Source organism: Chlamydotis macqueenii, chromosome 13 (genome assembly GCF_036417535.1).
Source record: "Chlamydotis macqueenii isolate bChlMac1 chromosome 13, bChlMac1.mat, whole genome shotgun sequence".
In the NCBI taxonomy this organism is placed as follows: domain Eukaryota; kingdom Metazoa; phylum Chordata; class Aves; order Otidiformes; family Otididae; genus Chlamydotis; species Chlamydotis macqueenii.
The window spans coordinates 4,981,695-5,001,448 of NC_141568.1; the positions used below are offsets into that span (position 1 = coordinate 4,981,695).

At 41.4% G+C, this 19,754-nt stretch overlaps 1 protein-coding gene across 1 annotated transcript in view; it reads right to left on the bottom strand.

Annotated features, from left to right (window-relative positions):
* The window catches only part of PLCG2 (phospholipase C gamma 2), a 65,628-nt gene extending 47,897 nt beyond the window's left edge, over positions 1–17,731 (bottom strand). Inside the window, exons 1-2 of the mRNA XM_086758065.1 lie at positions 17,645–17,731; positions 11,778–12,020 (exon numbers count right to left, since the gene is read on the bottom strand). Coding sequence (XP_086614191.1) covers positions 11,778–11,973 — 196 coding nt within the window. The 5' untranslated portion in view covers positions 11,974–12,020; positions 17,645–17,731. The remainder of the gene's footprint in view (positions 1–11,777; positions 12,021–17,644) is intronic.
* Between the last annotated feature and the right edge of the window lie 2,023 nt (positions 17,732–19,754).

Sequence of the window (19,754 nt, forward strand, 5' to 3'; positions counted from 1 at the left end):
CTGTTGTGTGTTGTTTGGCAAATCACTTAATTCAATGGATCATTACACTACTACATAGCTACTTTCCAAAGACTGCACAGATTAATTGCTCAGTGCCTTCCAGAGGGCCTGCTAGAGCTCTTTACTGCCATAAACTTAACAATAAACTTTTGATCCTCAACATCTCCACTGCTCTCCATTCAAATAACCTGGCAGTAGTGATCACACTTAGTCACACGCTTATAGGTATGAATTGCTGTTACCTTTCCTTCAGTCATACTTAGAGGCAGGCAGTAAAACAGAGCTTGGATTCCACTACAGTAGGCGCTATGCAAGCTGAGCAGAAGGTAAGACACAAGGTAAGCACAGGTAGAGAATGATGTGAGCAGAACTGCAAAAAAAAAAAAAAAATTACATTGTTGTACACAACATCACTGTGCTCCTCAATCCAGAAGAAAACCAGCACTGCTATTCAAAGGATGAAGTTCTGCCTCCGTTCACTCACGTGCTCCCGCAACGCCCACCTCTGGTTGGGAGCGCAACTGTTCAGCACCCAAACAGACAACTGGGTTAGGGCAAGGACCTTGCTTGAAACCAGTCAATGCCAACAGAACACTTCGTGTGAGCTGGAAGTGCCCATGCAAGTTCACTGTAGGAAGGCATATTTGCACAGACCAGCTTCAGTCAAGACAGGTAATTTTAGACTGGAAAGTTAGGCAGATTGTATATGAATTGGGTAAGTCAGAAAACCTTAGAGGTTTTCCTGAACACTGGAACAGACTGCCCAGAAAGGTGGTTGATGCTCCATCCCTGGAAACATTCAATGCTAGGTTGAATGAGGCTCTGAGCAACCTGATCTAGTCAGGGATGTCCCTGATCCTTGCAGGGGGGTTGGACTAGATGACCTTTGAAGGTCCCTTCCAACCCTAACCATTCTATGATTCTATGATCTGTGGCCACAACAGTGTGTGGATCAGAGCTCAGAGTTCCATACTTAATGGAGGAGAAGAAAAAGCCTATGTAGAGATTCAAAGGACGCTTACAGTCAGGAATCAGGCCATGAGCATTATTTACCTCAGCAGACATTTTTATTAAGTCTCAAGAAGCCTAAAGGGAAACTGCTGGCAATGCAGGGACTCTGATCACCTAGGTGCTGTGGACTGAGACATGAGGTGGGCACTCTCAATATGAACATATTTGCATTTTCATGTGTATGTTCATATAGTGACATTCTGCACTTAAAAATGAGTTTTCAGAATCCACTTTTTTGTTCAACAATTTGCATTACAAAATATTCCAAAGAAGGTTTCAATTCAGAAAGGCAGAAACTGTTCCCTGCAACACAGGCCATGTGCAAATGAGCACCCAGGGAATGAAGAAAGCCTTTAGTATCCTTTTGCAAATGTACTTCATGGTGGTTAGTGAGGACAACGGCTTTGTTCTCACTTCCGCAGAATTAAAGATTAACTATACAAGGTGTGTCTTAACAGTCTGTTTTATTCAGAGAAGCAATGAAACACAGAGCTTGTGTAACTCTAAAGGGAATAACGTGAGGCTTCTCTCAGAGGACAAAGTCATACAAAGGCAGAAATCTCCTGCAGCGTGACAGTACAGATGTGGCATGGAACGCAATTCAGCTCATACAAACAGTGAAATTTAGTGAGACATTCGGCATCCCAAGGTAAGCCACAAAATTATCTGAACACACAGTTACGAGGATGGAACATGAGAAACAGAGCAGTGCATCTCAAGAAAGCACACATAACTAACTACCTTTCCAAGGACTCCCCCAGGGATTTAGCTGTGTGACTGACATAAGCTTTAGAGAAATGAACCTTTTAAACCCACAGGTTCTTAAGTAATCAGGCCACACATAGCTGTCATGTACAATAACAAATTACCATTAAATTAATAACTTCTCACTGGACCGCTGTCCTGGATTCAGCTGGGATAGAGTTAATTTTCTTCCTAGTAGCTGGTATAGTGCTGTGTCTTGGATTCAGTAGGAGAATAATGTTGATAACACACTGATGATGTAGTTGTTGCTAAGCAGTGCTTATACTAAGTCAAGGACTTTTCAGCTTCCCATGCTCTACCAGCAAGAAGGTGCACATGAAGCTGGGAGGGAGCATAACCAGGAGAGTGGACCCAAACTGGCCAAAAGGACATTCCATACCATATGACATCATGCTCAGTATGTAAACTGGGGGGAGGTGGCCGAGGGGCAGCAAGTGCTGCTCGGGGATGGACTGGGCATTAGTCAGCAGCTGGTACGCAACTGCATTATGCATGACTTGTTTTGTATATTCTTTTTTTTATTATTATTATTCTCTCTTCTTTTGCTGTTCTATTAAATTGTCTTTATTTCAACCCACAAGTCTTACTCTCTTTTTTTTTCTCTCCATTCTCCTCCCCATCCCACTGCAGAGGGGACAGGTTAGCGAGCGGCTGCGTGATGCTTAGTTACTGGCTGAGGTTAAACCACAACAACTGCTTAGCACAGCAACAACATATCACAGCCCTTCCCAGTGTGAGCTCTGAATTCAAGGGGCCACACATCTCAAATGGCTGTTCGTTTCATATGAAAAATTAAAAGGTACTTTCACAAAATGAGATAAGAATAGGGTAAAATTTACATGTGTGCCTATAAAAGTTTACATTCTACTCCATGCAACAAACCAAAACAAGTATGTTGCCATGTAAAACTGACTTTGGGGAAGGTGTACTGGAGCACCTACATCTCGCACTCACTTTGATCAATCACATTAGGGGTGTTCACATCTATGAAGTTCATTCCATCCCCATTTCACCAGCTAGCTGTGACAGAAAGTCTGGTTTTTGTAAGTTAACATTAAACATGGCAGAACTGAGCTGGTAAAGGGAAGAAATGATCTGAAAACAGCTAAAGGCTACACACATTCATGTTTTCATTTGACCACAGAAACTAAGCTGTAAATACTCAGCTGAAGACTCACACAAAGATCCTCTCAGTAACAACTGAAACACAGCTATTTCAAAACAGAAAAAAAAAAAAGGTGAATTTTAATGTTCCTTTGAAAAGATACTCCACAAAGAGCAAGAAGTGGATCCACTTTGCAATGACATACTGTTTTTTAACAGTATTCAGAATATAAAACAGAAGGAAAGTGACAGAATATGGATGTGGGGTTTTCAGTGCGAGTTAAGTTTATTTATTACTTTATGTCTGAAACAGTGAGCAAATTCAGACAGAAAAAAATTCTGATAGCAGTAAAGAAAAAAAAAAAAGAGCCACTAGTAGAAACTGGCAAGGTTAAGCCTAACATTCAAGCCAAAAGAAGCACTCATTTCACACTCTCCAGCAGAATACGTAGGTACTTATCACTTCTCCCAGAAAGGTACAGAAGCTCTAAATGTTTATACCATCTTCTCCAAAGGGAAAGACCTACGTTTTCCACCATAAAGGAAGTTCACATTAGCATTAACAATTATTCTAATTAAATAGCTTAGCTGTTAACCTATGGGGGGAAAAAATACCTCATCTATGTTTAAGAATGTAAGCCACTTGAATAAACAGTCTCCTAAGTGTTAGTTTAAAGTTTCCCAACATACCTGATAGCCAAATGGATGCACCAAACCAAAATTTGCTCTCTTTGGCAGGACATTTTAGCAAACATTTTAAAAGCACAATTTGCAAAATTTATTTTCAGGGAAAACATGCTGCAGGATAAGAACAATGAAGACTAAAAAACCCACCTGGTAGCTAGGACAGCATCACCCACGGCAACATATATAAGATTGCTATTACATTAAACTATGCATCCCTGAATTTCACCTCACCCTGTAAATTGTACGTGGTTTGATCTGGTCCCATTATCTACAGGATTATATTATAGATGCACTGCTTCTCCAATGAGCTTTGATCATTAAATATCCAGGTGCAACATTTTGCAGAAACTAGTGATTTCTGCTTCATGATGTAACACAATCTGAAAACACACACAGTGCAATCTTGCACATTGAGAAAAAAAACAGAGCAGCTCCCACAGGTTACAATTCTAAATCTAATGTCAATTTACTAAGTTAGTTCTTTGGTTTTTTTAAAGAAAAAAAAAAAAATCATAGTCTAGAGGACAAATTCCATAAAATCTCCTCTTTTGAGCAGGAAGAAAATCTCAAGTGATCTTAACAATCTCTAATAATTCTTTTTCATAGGTTAGGTGAACAATCAGTAACACTAAATGAATTTGAGATGGCAAATGTACTAAATAAGTGGGCCACGATCATTTTGTTCTACAAACTCTGGAAAAATATTCAAGAAAAAACAGGAGAAAAGAGACAATGTGAAATTATCAGCCCATGTTAATCCTAAAATAACATGTTGTGCATTGTCAGTCATATCTTTCTTTTAAAAATAAAAATAGGTATAAGACAGTCCTACCACATTAATAAAGGTCTGGACTGAAGAAAACATAGATGGTTACTATGTGTTATAGTGACACATATCATTAGCATCAAATGCCTCAATTTAAATAGCCCTTATTCCCCTGCTTCGTAATTTTGAATTACATTGACATGAGGTCTGCATCTCTGCCATTCCCAAACACAGGTATTTCATCCTCTGAGAAACAAAATTTTCAGAATAAATGAATACTAACACATCTATTCCCTTTTCTCTTTCAACCTTACCTAATAACCTAACCTCTTGGTCCACACACAGAAAGAGCATTTTATCAGCGGATATATTATACAACCTTTTTCTAAATATGGCCCTCCAATGCTTTAAACCTACTTCTTGTTGTGTGCTCGTACAACTAAATGGTCACTAGATTTTTTTTTTCCTCAAGAATTTTGCAATAAATCGAACGTAAAAAAGACAGGTGGCCTTTCTTTTCCAAAGATTAAAGGACTAAAATATGGCTTAAATCATTTTACAAAAGAAGATCACCTCTTTACACAAAAAAAAAAAAAGCCTAGGTATTCGAAAAAAGATAAATCATCTTATGTCCTCAACAGAATCTTCCTTGAAACGTGCATACTTGTATCACACACGCTTGCACATTCAAGGAAGGCACCACAAGATTTCTCAGAGCATAAATTCTCCTGGCTGTGAATCATCACTTAAGAGAAGGATTCATGGAAGAGTAAGCAGAAACTCACATATTTTCCAGTGACTACTCAAACTCTAGTCACCACAAACTTTCTCTTAATAATTTTTCTGAAAGCACTACGCATTTCATAAAGAATGAAATATCCATTATGGATCAGCTTGCTGGAGATTTACACCTTTCCACCGACTTGCTCTACAAGCTTAAATACCATAACCTACTTGTGCCCTCATTTATTCACGTGCATATAAATGTGAATTTGTACTGAAATGTACTCTCAGTCAACAACCCCAGGTGCCAGTCCCACAGACATGTCTAAGCAGAGGAGTGACAAGCATTTCTGTCTCTCGGCCCACCCCTTCCTTCCCCTCTGCCTTTCACTGCCGTCCAGTAGTTCCCTCCACTGCTATCTCAGCTTTGACAGTACATTTGTTTGAGGACATTTGGTATCCCAGGAAAGAAACAGTGAAGCAGAGCAGCTGACGCGGAGGCAGAAGTAACCCTCAGATACCACGGGCACATACAACACAACCCCACTGTGTGGCCAGCCCATCACAGTTTGAAGTGGGGAGAAACAAACACAGGGTGTGCGTGACCCAAGGGCCACCACATGGACCCACGCACCTTTGTAAAGGGTAAACACACAATAAAAATACACAGCAGAACCATAAGGAAGCGACACGCTGAGCACCACACTGCAATAAATCATGCTGGTAAGTCACAGCTTCACAGTCATGTATCGAGTATGCATCAATTAGTTTCTGCAAGAAGAGAGCTTACTACTAATTAGACAAGCAAATCCATTCCCTCCATATAGGGAAACTGAAGCTTCCTTCTCTCGCATGTTGGCAAAGCAAAAGTTAGTTTGGCTCTATTATAGCTACCAAGATCTATAGTTCTTAAATTGCAAACCCATGAATGTACAATAGTCAACAAAACCAACAGGTAAACGATCCATAGCATGGGAACATGGCTCCCACGTGCACTAGGGTATCACCCAATGAGAAACACACTCCTCACCACACACTTTCTTTCCCCTACTACATAATCAAAGTTGCCAAATGCCTTCCCTAGTACCAAGCAGCTTCGAAGTCAGGCTGCGCTACTGCAAGGAAGAACGGTGGGGGAACACTCTGGTCCACCTAGACTTCTAAGGGATTTGCTTATTTTTCCTGGCATTGGTATCCCATACCAGCTGCAGAACTAATGCCACGGTTTTAGACCCATGGCAAAGGGTCCCAGGAGCAAAAAGTGCTCCTTTAGTTCTGTGCTGCCTTTTACACTCAAAATTCCTCTCAATGTTCAAATCACATTTTTACATCTACAATGCTTTGCAACGGAACTCTCACACTTAAACCAACTGTATAGATGGAAAAAAAAAAATCCACAAAAAACCCATGCTGCCTCAGAGTTAGGAAGCTGGTTTTATTTTGCTTTTTATACATTCAGTGGCCAGAGCAAGAGACTGCAGCAGACAGTAATTCACAGCAGGAACTAAACTTTGCTCCGGAGAAGCCTTTCATTCTCCCAGTTGACTATCTAGCAGACAGGTAAGACTAGTCTTATAAGTTATCTGCTTAACATTAGGCTGTGAAAGTATCATCTCAAAGTTATTTCACACACTCTCAGAAATAGCATTCCTATTTATAACCCCCAGTCCCCAAGACACTGTGTATTCTGCATCAGAGCCACTAACCTTTAGCCAGGTCAGTTTATCTGTTGGGCAGCACTCCTGCAACACTCACCAAAACTTACTTCTTATTCAAGAAATGGAAATTTCTCCAACTGAAATCAACGACAATGGCTCCACTGAAACCAGAGTTAGTGTGCATACCAAGAAATATAAATGGGGAGAAAAAAACCCACCACAATGAATTCAAAGCATGGGTGATCTGATGAAATATTAACACCACACTGCAACATACAAAGCACAATAGGAAAAAAATAAAATAAGCAAAAAACCAACGTTAAAACCAACCAACCAACAAAATCACCACACAACTCCACGAGAAAGACATTTGTCATCAGAAGTTAAACCACTCTTTTGGCACTGATCATCTAGGTAACTTAGGATCAATAGCACGGAGATTCTGAGCCCCATGAGCAGTCCCATAGCCCATCTAGCAAACTTTAGGCTATCTGTAACAGTTTAAAATGAGGACAGTGCAGAATACAAAGAAATGCCAATAATAAGTAAGAGGCAGAAGAAAAAGCTCTGACATTTTGTAGCCAGCATCTACACCTATTTCCCTCATACAATCTTGGAGCTATCAGGGCATCCAAAATGTCCCTACGTATAGAGCAATAGCAAGATTACTGAAAGAAGCCCAGGCATGGGTGAACACAGTCACATCTAGCTCAGACCTGCTTCCTTCAGCTATTTGCATAACTCTCTGCAGGCCCACATAAGGAAGCACATGTTGCTGGCGTTCATTTTAATACACTAATGAAACTAAGCATGCCAAACATACACGATAAAAACACTTCTCAAAGGTGCATTGCTCCCTTCTATCCATTTCGGTTTTGACAGTGGGTTGCACCAGACCCATTTGATGTAGGAAAGGCATACATAAGGTACTGTGCAGTCTCAGCAGGTGACTAAAAGAGCAGCAGCACTAAAAACCTTCAGGCCCTCCACTAAACCTGAAAAATAATCCAGGATGGGCAGCCTCTCTCTTTCCATTGCTAATCTTTCCCCTTTCATCTAGAAGGAAACTTGGAGCTCTCACAAAATGGAAAACATGAACAAATTTTATTTAACTTTTCTTGAAAGGTGCTCATCAGTCTCTCCTAACTTTACAGGCCAAAAAGAAAGGTGCCCCACAGTCACTTAATCTTTGTTTTGGCCTACAAAGCATTACATTTTATAGCAGCAGAATCACAGAAAACCCAAGAAACACAAACTGTACAAGAGAACCAGAGTTTCCTTACAAACAGGAACATCTACTGTCTTCAGCAAGTCTGATAGGCTTGGACAAGTTCAACAGCTAGTTTGACCTCATGAAAACTGAAATACCATTCAGGAACTCACTTGACTTGAACAACTCTTGACTGCGCAGCTTTACAGGAAAGGAAGACTGTTCATGCACAGGTTACCAACACCATTAGGACAACCCAGGAAGGGTGTGAGCAAACACTGATGGGTTGCTCTTCCCCCTCTCTTGCAGGTGGGCAGGGAGGACTAGCACTAGTCGAAGACCTGGTACGTAATGCCTCCTCTCTGATTTGTAAAGCTAAAACTTACCAGAAGCTAAATTAAGATACTGTATTTGAAGAATTAAGAAATTGTGTAGCACTATGCTCTGCACTGCAGTAACTCCCAAGCTAAACCAATGTGACCAAGAACTTCAGTTGCTCTATGAAAGTGAGGGGACTTACTTGACATGTCTCAGCTTATAATCTGGTCTTTTGATCTATTGTTGAAATAGCATATCCTTCCCTAAAGGACACAACCAACCTGTATTCTTTCATTCAGAGGAAAATACAGAGGTTTCTCCACAGCTCATTTTTGTCAGAAAATCCCTTCTGTACACCTTCTGGCGACTCAAGTCTTTCAGAACGTCAATGTAAAATCTCCAATACTTAGACATCATGTGGTCTGAGCTGCACAATGAAGACAGAAACTGTTTAAAATCACATTTCCTAGCCTTCGTGTATCCTCACTTGTTACCAAACCAAAGGTCTGGGCCTAGAAAGAGTTTTCTAAAGACAGTTACCTCTATTGTACTCACTCATCCAGAGAAACACATCTGCACTGAGCAGGAAACAGCCATACTTTTAGTAACTCTTTTGTTCTGTTCTCAACAGAAATACTGACAGGTTTTTAACGAAAAGGACCCTTTCAAGAGTAATGCAGTTTAAAATACACAGTACTGCCACTTACAGGGCCATGGGGTTGTGTAAACATCATCAGTATAGCTAACTCTACACCTCCTTGCACGGGTCAATTTATTCCAGATTAAGAGTAGCTGCCTTTTTGTTATTGTGGGGCTTAACTTAAATCACTTCCAAAATAATATTAACCAAACTTGAAAAGGTCCTTCCTCCAAGGAACTGAGCGTCCTTCACACATTTACAGTTCATCAGCAAGAAAACTGGCACTATGACATCCAAAATTCCCAACACTATACAGGGCAGTTAGACAGAGGAAAAAACCTTTCTTAATTTCCGAAGGACGAGTATTAAAATAAAGTTTAAAAGTTGGTCTCCATCCTCTCTATCTATTAGCAGTCTATTTTGTGTCCGAAAGCTTAAGAATTCTCCTCACTATCTGATTTCAAAACACAAACCCCATAGTAGATGCAAACATTCAATTTTCAGCTTTTATAAAGGGCAGTTGCCAAATTTGAGTTAAAAGGCACACACAGAACAGGAAGTCATCTTAACTTTCCCACCCACACTCAGTATTAATTCTTACTGGACTGTAGCATGTGTAAATAACAACCATTAAGATCGCATCACAAATATTATTTCTTGTACAGCACAAGCATATTAAACAATATAATACTTAGGATGAGAATTCTATGCCCTCACAGTCACTAATAAAATAAAAACAAAAAAAGTTAGGTTTATTTTTTTACAAAGTCAACACAATCCGCTAGTGAATACTTGGGGTCTTTCATATATACAAGCCAAAACAACTTCTCTCCTGCCACAAAGTGGGTATAATCTCAGGATAGCTCCAGGGATACACAAATTTTAATTCCCCTCTCACCAGTATTAAAAAAGCCCATCCATTTAATCATCAAATATGAAATCTTCAAATCCAAAATTTTTCCATTTTTCAAGCAAGAACACAGCCTGAGTCTGAGTCAAAAGAAGCAATAGCAAAATTTAACTAACTAAATAAATAAATAAATAAAATATTTCCTTCCTCTTCAACAAAAATACTGTCAGCAAGTTAAAGCTGCAGTGACTTTCATTTCCAGTAGATCAGATATAGTTCATGGTAAACTGCAACAACTGTTCATATTATATTCTGAAACAATACCTCCAAAATACGTCTTGGTTTGGGGCAGATTCATTGCTTTTTAAGACAACAAAACTGTATTTTGCATATTCGTGCTTTAGACTGACATATTCTCAGACCTAAAATTTCCTTCGTTATAAAGGTCACTTAAAGGTTGCTCAGTTTAAGAAAACTGCTACAGTACCACAGTTTTCGGGAAGAGGGGCAGATGCCTTTGGGTAAATCACAGGTCTATACTATACTCCCTGTGCTAGTAATAACTGTCTCTGTAACTGGAAGCAGGTCATTACCCTGCTTTATTATTCAAGTGTAAGAGTCAAATGACAATATTCACCTTCTTTTAAAAGTGTCAAAATCCATGCATAGAACAAACTATTTAATTATCAGGATGTATTACCAGAAACATACGCCACTCCCAGGAAGCTTTGATAAAAGAAGATGACAAGTCAAGTACTAAAAAAATTGACCCCGAAATGTGGAATGTACAGTCTGTACAGCTTTAAATTTGGCTCCTCTGTGCAAAAGGCTACAATAAGTCTTCAACTACATGATCACATATTGTTTTTGCCACAGGACTCTAATGGCTCATTCATTAAGTGGTCATTTCCTATTTTGTTTTAATCTTATTGCTCTGTTCGTAACCTCAGGCTTTATTTGCTAAGCATACTCAAGCCATGCTCTCATAACTGAATTATTCATCTCCCCTCAGGACTTTCTTCTTTGGCACACCTCACTTTGGGATCTGAGCATATCAAAACCAGTAATGTACTGGCATTCACACAGCATTACAGGAAGGAATAATTACCTTTACTTTCCACATGAGAAACAGGGGAATTGCAAGATTATGATCCAAAGCACCTGTTATTGAAGGTGTCCAGACCCGTTTGCTTTTTCCCAGAACACTGCATATGACCACATTTTCACTACCAGTGATAAAAACATCCTCCAGAAAACCAGTCTTTCATTCCATTACATTTTAATTCCATTTGCAAGTCCAGTCTGTACAAGGAATGAGACAGGAACCAATGGAAACAGTAGCAAACAGATTTAATACTTCTAAGTAAGGAGCATGAAGGGAATGCAACTTCTCAGTGTCTCTCAGGTAAATATTGTGTATTTACCAAAAAGGAAAAAAAAAGAAAAACCAAAATAAACAAACAACCAACAACCAACCACTACACCCTTCTAAAAATACACAGGATCTTGAAGCCATCTCTTACATCTCACAGCTTCATCCTCCTAAGTCATTGCTACTTTCCAAGAATGGTCCTAAATAATTATTTTTATCCTGAAAAAGCAAATTCCCTGAGAAAACAGAAATTTTAATTCAGTTTCCTTTTATTTGGAGGTTTTTTTTTTCTTTTTGGAGAGAGATGGGGTAAAGAAGTACTAATTGCTGTAATTTAAAAGAGATCTTGATGTTTAATTATGGGAAAACAGTTGTCACTCAGCAAGTCAATTGATAGAGAACACAAGCACTGTCGTACTCAAAGACGGAAGCTCTAAGAGCAAGGCTTAGGGTAAAAGCACTTTAATCATATTTAAGTAGTGTTAGACATCTAAGTAATGAGCTGCAGAAGATTCTTCATCTACATTGCAACAATTCAGAATACTCTCAGCAAATTACCAAAATCTTTTCATCCAGAAACTTCATTGTGTAAAAAAGGCTCATTAAACCAATTCTTGACAATTACATCAATTTATTAGTGACTCAAGTTCAGGTACACTTTGCAAATACTCACAGAAACCTTCAATCTTGTCAGCTGTCTTGCTCCATGCTACCTGCCTGGTTTCCATGATGACTTGAATAGTCCTCCTCTCTGGACTACTCTTCTTAAGACTGAATACTGTCATTACAGTTCCCAACTCCAAGGTTCTTTTGATCTGGCTTTTCTCATACTCTGGCAGCACTCCATAGTTTATACTCTTTCTGGGCATTTTTTTTCTTTTTTTTTTTAAGTCAAACTTTTATGGTTTTCAGTGTCCTGAAAAGATAAAAGAAAGAAGAGGGAGAAAATTCAATACTTAGAACAGCATTTTTATTTCTTTTAAAATAACATTTTTTTAAGTTAAGGCTACCTAACAGAGACTCCTACCCCTTCAAATACAAGGCAGATACCTGGCTAACACTAACAGCATCCTTGCTGTTTTATCCTGAAAGTACGAACAGTCCTCGCAGAGGGCAGTACCAGTGGCACGTCGGTAGATGCGCTGCTGCAAAATCTATTAAAATGGAAGAGCTAGGTGGATCAGCTACTGCATGCAATGAATTGTGAATCTCAATTTCTCAGCAAAACCAATGCCTCTCTTCTAGCTGTACCATACCACTAACTGCTTCCTCAGTCTTCTAACACAGAAGTACCCAGTGTTCCAGACCAAAATAAAGTCAGTCAAGGTTTGGTTAGCTCAAATACATAAAAATCACGTTAAAGGGCATAACTCCCCATATGCTTTTATGCATTCATATTTTCAACCGCATGCACACTCCCATCACTACAAGTACAGATTTACATCTCTAAAGGCTTAGCATTATAACAGAAAAAAAAAGCAGAAAAGACTCCAAGGAAGACCTGGAAGAAATACCAAGTATAAGTACACCTGAGTAATAAGGACAAAAGAGTAAAATGTGAAGAATACAACGCACTGAAAAGCCAGAGAAAATAATACCTAGGTCATAACAAGGAAAACTTTTAAATTAAATAAAACTAAAGAATGCATTGGAAACATGAAAAAAATGTGTTCAGACTAAAGTAGAACTATGTTAAAACCTCTTCTAAGGAAGCAATTATTTGGTATCTCTGCAGCATTTTCTGCCACCACCCTCTCCTAAGCAAAAGATAAAGTAAATGCAATTATACTGCACAAAAAGCCTTGACCATGGCAGTTTATTTCACTTACCAAGCCTCCAACTTTTTTGCCAGTACAATCAGCATCCAAGGAAGGATTACTTCCTGGGATAGTTACACAAGCAACTCTTCATTAGACAGCCAAAAATGGTACCTAGTACAACTATGAATAGAATCCTCTTCTGTAATATCTAGCACGTTTTCTGTAGTAAGTATATCACGTACAAATTACACATGCACATCAAATGTAAAATGTAAGCACAACACACCACATATTCTGTCCAAATGCACTTTTACTAAAATGGCATCTCATAGGACTAAGAAGTAAGAATACACCTCTGAAGCCTTCGAACAGCAACACTTTTTTTTTTTTCCCCCCAGAAAATGGCAACTGTTACTGGTAGGTCCAAAGTAAGATAGACTTCCTTAAACAAAGATCAACCCTGACCATACTTATCTTGATTTGTTGACTTCAGGAGTCTCTTAATAGATCAATAAATGTGCACTTGGACCAATCAAATTCCTGCCAAGCATGAGATCTGCTTTTATTTATTTTATACCGTGAGAAACCTGTGCTCACAAAGATCTTCTCTAAGTGACAGAGACAGAAGTAGCTTTTATCAGAAATCACTATTCCCATAGGAATTTCATTATTGTTTTAGGGTATTTGTAGAATTATGTTCCATAAAAATCTCACCTGTACTAAGTGAGATTTACAGAAAGTAAACCTTCTATTCTTGAAACTGAGGATAACTGAATTTCCACAACTCTAAGAAGTATCTGGAAATCCACTTCGTCCATTTTAAGATACTTGCAACAGATTTGAATCACACTCAAAATCTCTTTACTCTCACAGGCTTTTTTTTTTTTTTAAATATTCACAAGGCTATCTTGAGTTAACCAAAATGCCATCCCCATGGTGAACTGCAGCAGGTTTGTACTTCTTCTTGCCCTGTATTACTAAAGAAGCATCAATTTGCTGCCTGAAGAGACCTCTGAAGTCTGAGAAGCCTCAAAGGCTCTGCAGCCAGTGTTGCTGTCTTCTTGACATTACATCAAGGAGATTACATCAGGAGGAGCTAAGAAATGCTGATGATTGAAGCTTAGCAAACCAATGACAAGATAACACAAGAAATAATGACATCAGCTTGCGTAAACTCTTGCAGTCTGACCTATACGAGAATTTAAGCCAGCTAACTGTCTTTCTGTGAACTGTAAAGAAAATGAGGGGAAAACGTGAGCAAATACAAATTCTGAAACCAATGTTGGCTATGTCTAAAAAGTCTCGGCTCATGCACTTCTAAAACTTCGTGGCTGTGTTTCCCCTACAGAGTCTACTTTTCCTTACTCACATGTCAGCTGGCAGGTATTTGTGCGCACACTCGGGACACATCTTGGCACAAAACAGCCAAAAGAGAGATGCACACACAGCAGCTCTCAAATATTAGCAAGTTTCTGTGCTTTGGCCTCCCACACACCATTGCATCAAACAGCTAATTACAAGCTTGATTACTCCTCAGCAAGATGATTTACAAACAAGATGCCCTGGCACCTGCTCTTTCATTCATGCACAAAGAAGGAAGCATATCATTTTCACACATGTAGCAGGAGCTGCCGACACAGTTCCCACCCATTCCCCTTCACCACATCCCTGAGCAGGACAGGTTTAAAGAATCTCTGGGCACATGCAGTCACCAGCCACAGCATCTCCTCCGGTTCTCTTCCTCTCTCCTCAGTCCACTACTCTCCATCACAAGCAGTTTCAGTTTCCGTGCTGATAGCTAATTCGACCATGCCACTTCTCGCTTCCCTTTCGTAACTTCTTCCAACCCTCCTCCCCCTCACCCCATGTCACTAACTCCTGACCTGCTCTTCACTAAAGAGCACTCTTTTCTGCTCTCTCTCATTAATATCACAAAACTGTCTTTCAACACTGTGTCACTAACTGCTTTCGGTGCAATGCGTCTAACTTTAAAGCTGTTTGGTGCAATCTTTCCAACCCCTTTTTACATTTTACTAATTCAATATTTTTTTTTTTCAGGTAACAGAGAAGCAAATAACAGTCTCTTTTTACCTGCAGAGTGGCCTCTTCTGCATTGCCCACAGTGAACCTGAAGTGCTCTAGAGCAGAAATCATGTCTCACTCCATGTTTTGCAAAGCATTATACAGATTATATGGTGTTTATAAGCTTGTTATTGTAGTAGGAAAATGGAGTACCCTTTCAATAGTGAAAAACATATATATACTCCAGTCCTACAACTGAGAAGGCGCGAACAACTTTTAAGAGTCATAAGCAATGACAGATTTTAGCCAGGACGCAACTGATCCTTTCTGAACTCCCTGTAACTAATCAGATAATCATTTAAATTATCACGAGCTAGGAATTAACAAGTTGGCCATAGTCATCTTGTCTTGCTACAATGACTTGTAATAACAGACATGAAAGGAAGGGAAAAGAAAAAATTAAATTAAACTAAAATCTTTGTACAGTGTCTGGTTTTCAGACAAAAAAAAAAAAAGAAATGCTGTCTTCTCACTTTGCTCTTTTCTTTAAGAATTGTACTAAAATGATTTGGAGCAAGGTTTAACCATTTTAATAACACTTCACTGCAATAATAAAAACCTCAACTTTTAAATGAGTACAGTTTTTCAGGAGACTATTACAAAATATACATCTGCTCTGCCTTTTACAGTACCAGGTGTAACTGTAAAATGAAATATGAGTTAGAATAACAAGAAGAGGAGTTTCTAAATATAGCTATTTAATAAAAGGCAATGCAGCAGGTTTTTTGAGAGATTAGTCCCTCAGTACAAAGGAACTGCCTCTCAGAGGTGGCTTCTTAAACAGTTTCCGCTGAATATAATATACTGGACTTCCCCTTTTAAAGTAGCTTTTTCTTCCAAAAACAGAGCAAATGGTGGTTTTAGTCTAACTGAAATCCTAACTCCTAAGGCAAGTTTTTTATTTACTATTGAACAATATTGTAGCTGAGGATACCTATTTCATCAGTAAAAGGTGGAAATAACATTGTAATATTTTATCAGTGTAGCTGACTGTTCCTATACTAGCTACCTGCTCCAGTTTAAGAATAACATCACAGAGAGCTTCCTAACAGTAAAACACATTACATCTCCTAAGAGAACTAATGGAAGCCCTTGATATTAGACCTAATCTTTTTAATGCTAAGAGTCTCCTTACACCTACCCGCAGGTGTCCCTCAGCCTTCTAACACCCACCACTGCACAACTATTCCAATCAACAATATTTCAACCCATTCACGCAGCAGAACTCCATAATGACCCTCATTACCCCATTATCCGGATACCTCGAAGCCAGCGGGGTATGAACTACAAGACGCTCTTACATGCAACAGAAGCACTAACTGCTCTTTGACCAAAGAGTCATTGAAGCCTAAAGCAGAAAGGTCCAGTATCACTTATTTGATTCAACAAGTGAGCTAGTAGTCACAGAAACATATAATAAGCTCTAGTTCAGACACAGACACCAATACACGACTTCTTCCCTTACACTGTAGGCACCACAGGAGCAGAACTTTGATGATGTCCTGTAACACCTGCAGAACTGGGACCATTTGTTACTGTTCGTGTAAGAGTAGTTTCTATATTGTTTTTTATTGAAAGTCAGACTAATTTGGTCTAAAAAGCACTCACTGCAAGGAACTAAGTGAACATGGACATGCCAAAAAAAACCCCTACCTAGTCTATCAAAAAATTTATTTGGTTTTCCTTAATTTCAGTACTTCAGAGTTTCAAAAACAAACCCTTCTTATCTGAAGATCAGTCTACAACTCTTAACTCTCTTTGTGATAAAACAAAGAAAGAGAGGAAAAACGGTAGGGAAGGCAAACTATGAAGGTACAGGCTAGCAGAGAACATCTCAGATAAGCACTGCTGAATCCATACTCTGTTATAACATCACTCATATGACACAGCAGGTGCTTTCCAGATATACAACAAGTTCAACCAAGAAGTGCAACCCAAAGTTTGACTCCAGCCAATTTCCAAGTGTTCCCATGTGCTGTAGGCACTGAAGCCTCCACTTATGCAAATAAATCCTCTTCCCCTAGTTCTGCCTTTGGATGCCTTCAGGCCATCACCTCGCTGCCAGTACGGATATCCACCAACAACACCAGTTCGTTACCACAACGCTAATAACAATCAACACACGGCTCTTGGCACAGCTTTGCAACACAGCTGCTGCCCTCAGAGCCCTGCGGTCTGGGCAAAAGCAGGGGAGTGGAACCGCAGCAAGGCAGCTGCCCACCTGCCGCGGCCTGGCAGGGCCTGCAGCCCCGGCCCCAGGCTGGGGCCCTCGCCCCCGGGCAGAGCTGTGCAGGACGCGGGGCAGCTGTCAGGCGCCACGCCGACGCTTCCTTCTTCTTCGGCAGGCCGGCCCGCGGCGGGGACGGTGCGGGGTGGCAGGGGCCCCTCGGGGAGCCCCCAGGCTCGCTCGTCCCGTCCAGGCCAGGCGCCCCCCGGCCCCTTCCTCACAGCCCGCAGCCCCTCGCCGGCTCCCCAGCGCTCTCACCGAGCCCCCTCACGCCGACAGCTCCCACCGCCCGCACCAGACCCTCCCTCACGCCCACCGCCCCCGCCCGGTCAGAACCGCGCAGGGCACGGCTGCCCCGCCCCAGCCCTGCGGCACCTGCTGCCGCTGGGGCCCGAGCGGAGCCGGTGGGACGGGGTCACCGGCGGCCCCTTACCGCCGCGGGCAATGTCTCGCCGCCGGGGACGCCCTCACCTGCGCAGACGGCGGGGAGCAGCCTCCCGCCGCGACGCCGTCGTACCGGTAGCGGTGCCTGCGCGTCCCGCCACGCCTCTCCGCGGCTCCCACTTCTGCTTCTGCCGTCACCGGGACGGGGCGGGGTCACGTGACCCCCACCTCCCGCGGCCGCCCACTGGCGTGCGCGGCCGGTCAGCCTTTAGCCCGGGGTCCCGCTGGGCGCGGGGGTTCCGTGCCGCCCTCGGCGGGTGAAGCGGGACCGGGACCCTTCGGGGCTCCTCGCCCCCGTCCCTCAGCCTCCCCCGGGGCTGGTTTGAGGCCAGCTCGCCGCTGCCGCCGTCCCCTCAGGGCCCCAGGCCCGGCCACGTTCCCCCGTCGCCCTCAGCTGCCCGCTGAGGCGGGAAGGAGAGGCGCGGTGTCCGCTGCTGTCCAGCCGTGCGGGGCTGGTACGTTCTGCTGCTCAGCTGCAGGGAGAATTCCACTAATTCGGCTGAGAATCGCGAAGTGATGGAACCGGACCGTGAGAGAGCGAGTGTAGAAGATCTGCTATCACTGGGGTTACGTTTTCACATTAAAATTGGCTCGTTTTATGGGATCCGCTGCAAAATTCATTATATCACAACCACCTCAGCTTACAATTGGCAAAACTAAAGATATTTCCCAGTTTGGGATTCAGAAGAGTAGTGATAGGACATGGCATGCTGTTTTCGGGCCAACCCCAGATACTGCCATGAAATTTGAGGCATCGGTCTCATCCCAGACCTGTTTGATAAGCTGGGGAAAATTCCTACATCCATCAGCAGAATGTCAAAGGCATCACAGGGAACATGCCAATTCAGAAGACTACAAAACAAATGCCTACAAACCAGAGCCAAGGCTGACACAGTGTCTGCAAAAACAGATTTCCCTGGGCTGAGGAAGCTCCTGGCCATTTCTGCAAGGGCCACTCCACATTACAACAGCAGGACCCATCTTCAAGGCCAGGTTGGACGGGGCTCTGAGCAACCTGATCCAGTTGGAGATGCCCCTACTCCTTGCAAGGGGGCTGGACTGGATGGCCTTTAAAGGTCCCTTCCAAACCAAACTATTCCGTGATTCTGTTCTGTGATTCAATGTTCCAAGTGCTGGTTCCCAAATGAGGTTAAGTCTGGCACAGATGGCTCTTCATCTCCTCTCCTTTCAACACTGGTACCTGGCACAAAGGTGTGAAAAGGACATGTCTTTTAACAGACTAGAATCTAATCTAATCTATCAAGAGGAAAAAATGTTTTCCATTATTTCAGACAGCTTTATAAATGGTGAAAGAGTAGTAAAAGATTATTTTTTATTAATACTTTCACCCTATACATGTAGAAACTACAGAAACAAAATGATATCGGGAAGAGGGTTCTGCAACAAACACCGGCAGCAATACTACCTAGATGCTCAGGTCAGGAAGAGAAGAAAATATCCGTTGTATCCAGCAAAAGCTGTAGGAACAATTTGGGAAACTTTCCCCATAAGCAAACTAACAAGTCTTTATCATAGTTCAAAGCACTGAAGGGTTCCCTATGAGTATGACTTAACAGGGACAGAATTGAAGAGCGCATTCAAAATATACTACCACAAACTAAAAAAAAAGCCTAAACCCCAGTACCTGTGAAAGGTGTGGATCATTTTAAATGCAAAATAAAAAGATGACCATTACAATCTCATCATTGTTCACTGTTTCATGAACCGTATTGCTAAAGACTTCACATTTTTTCTGGATGCCAAACCTGGGAAAGCTTCCCTCTTCATAACGTGTGACGCAGTTACAAATTCACAGAACAACATCTCACAGGGGACATGATAGTAAAAGAACGAGACTAGCAGAATACGTATCAATCACACGAAGGTGTCTCTCCCATGCTTTATTTTTAGCTCTGCATCTTTAAAGCTTTCAATGTTTCATGTTGAAGCTGCCTTTGAAATTGTATAAATGGTGACAGAACGCTAGTGCCAAGCGGCCAACTTCCGCAGCTGCAAACGCTAATACCAAAACATTCATACGGTCAAAGCCACAGGGCATACACCACACACCACAGAGAGCTGAAGGGTGCAGGTGATCCCGGGCATTTTAGAAGCAGGAGATGACAGTATTCTCTGA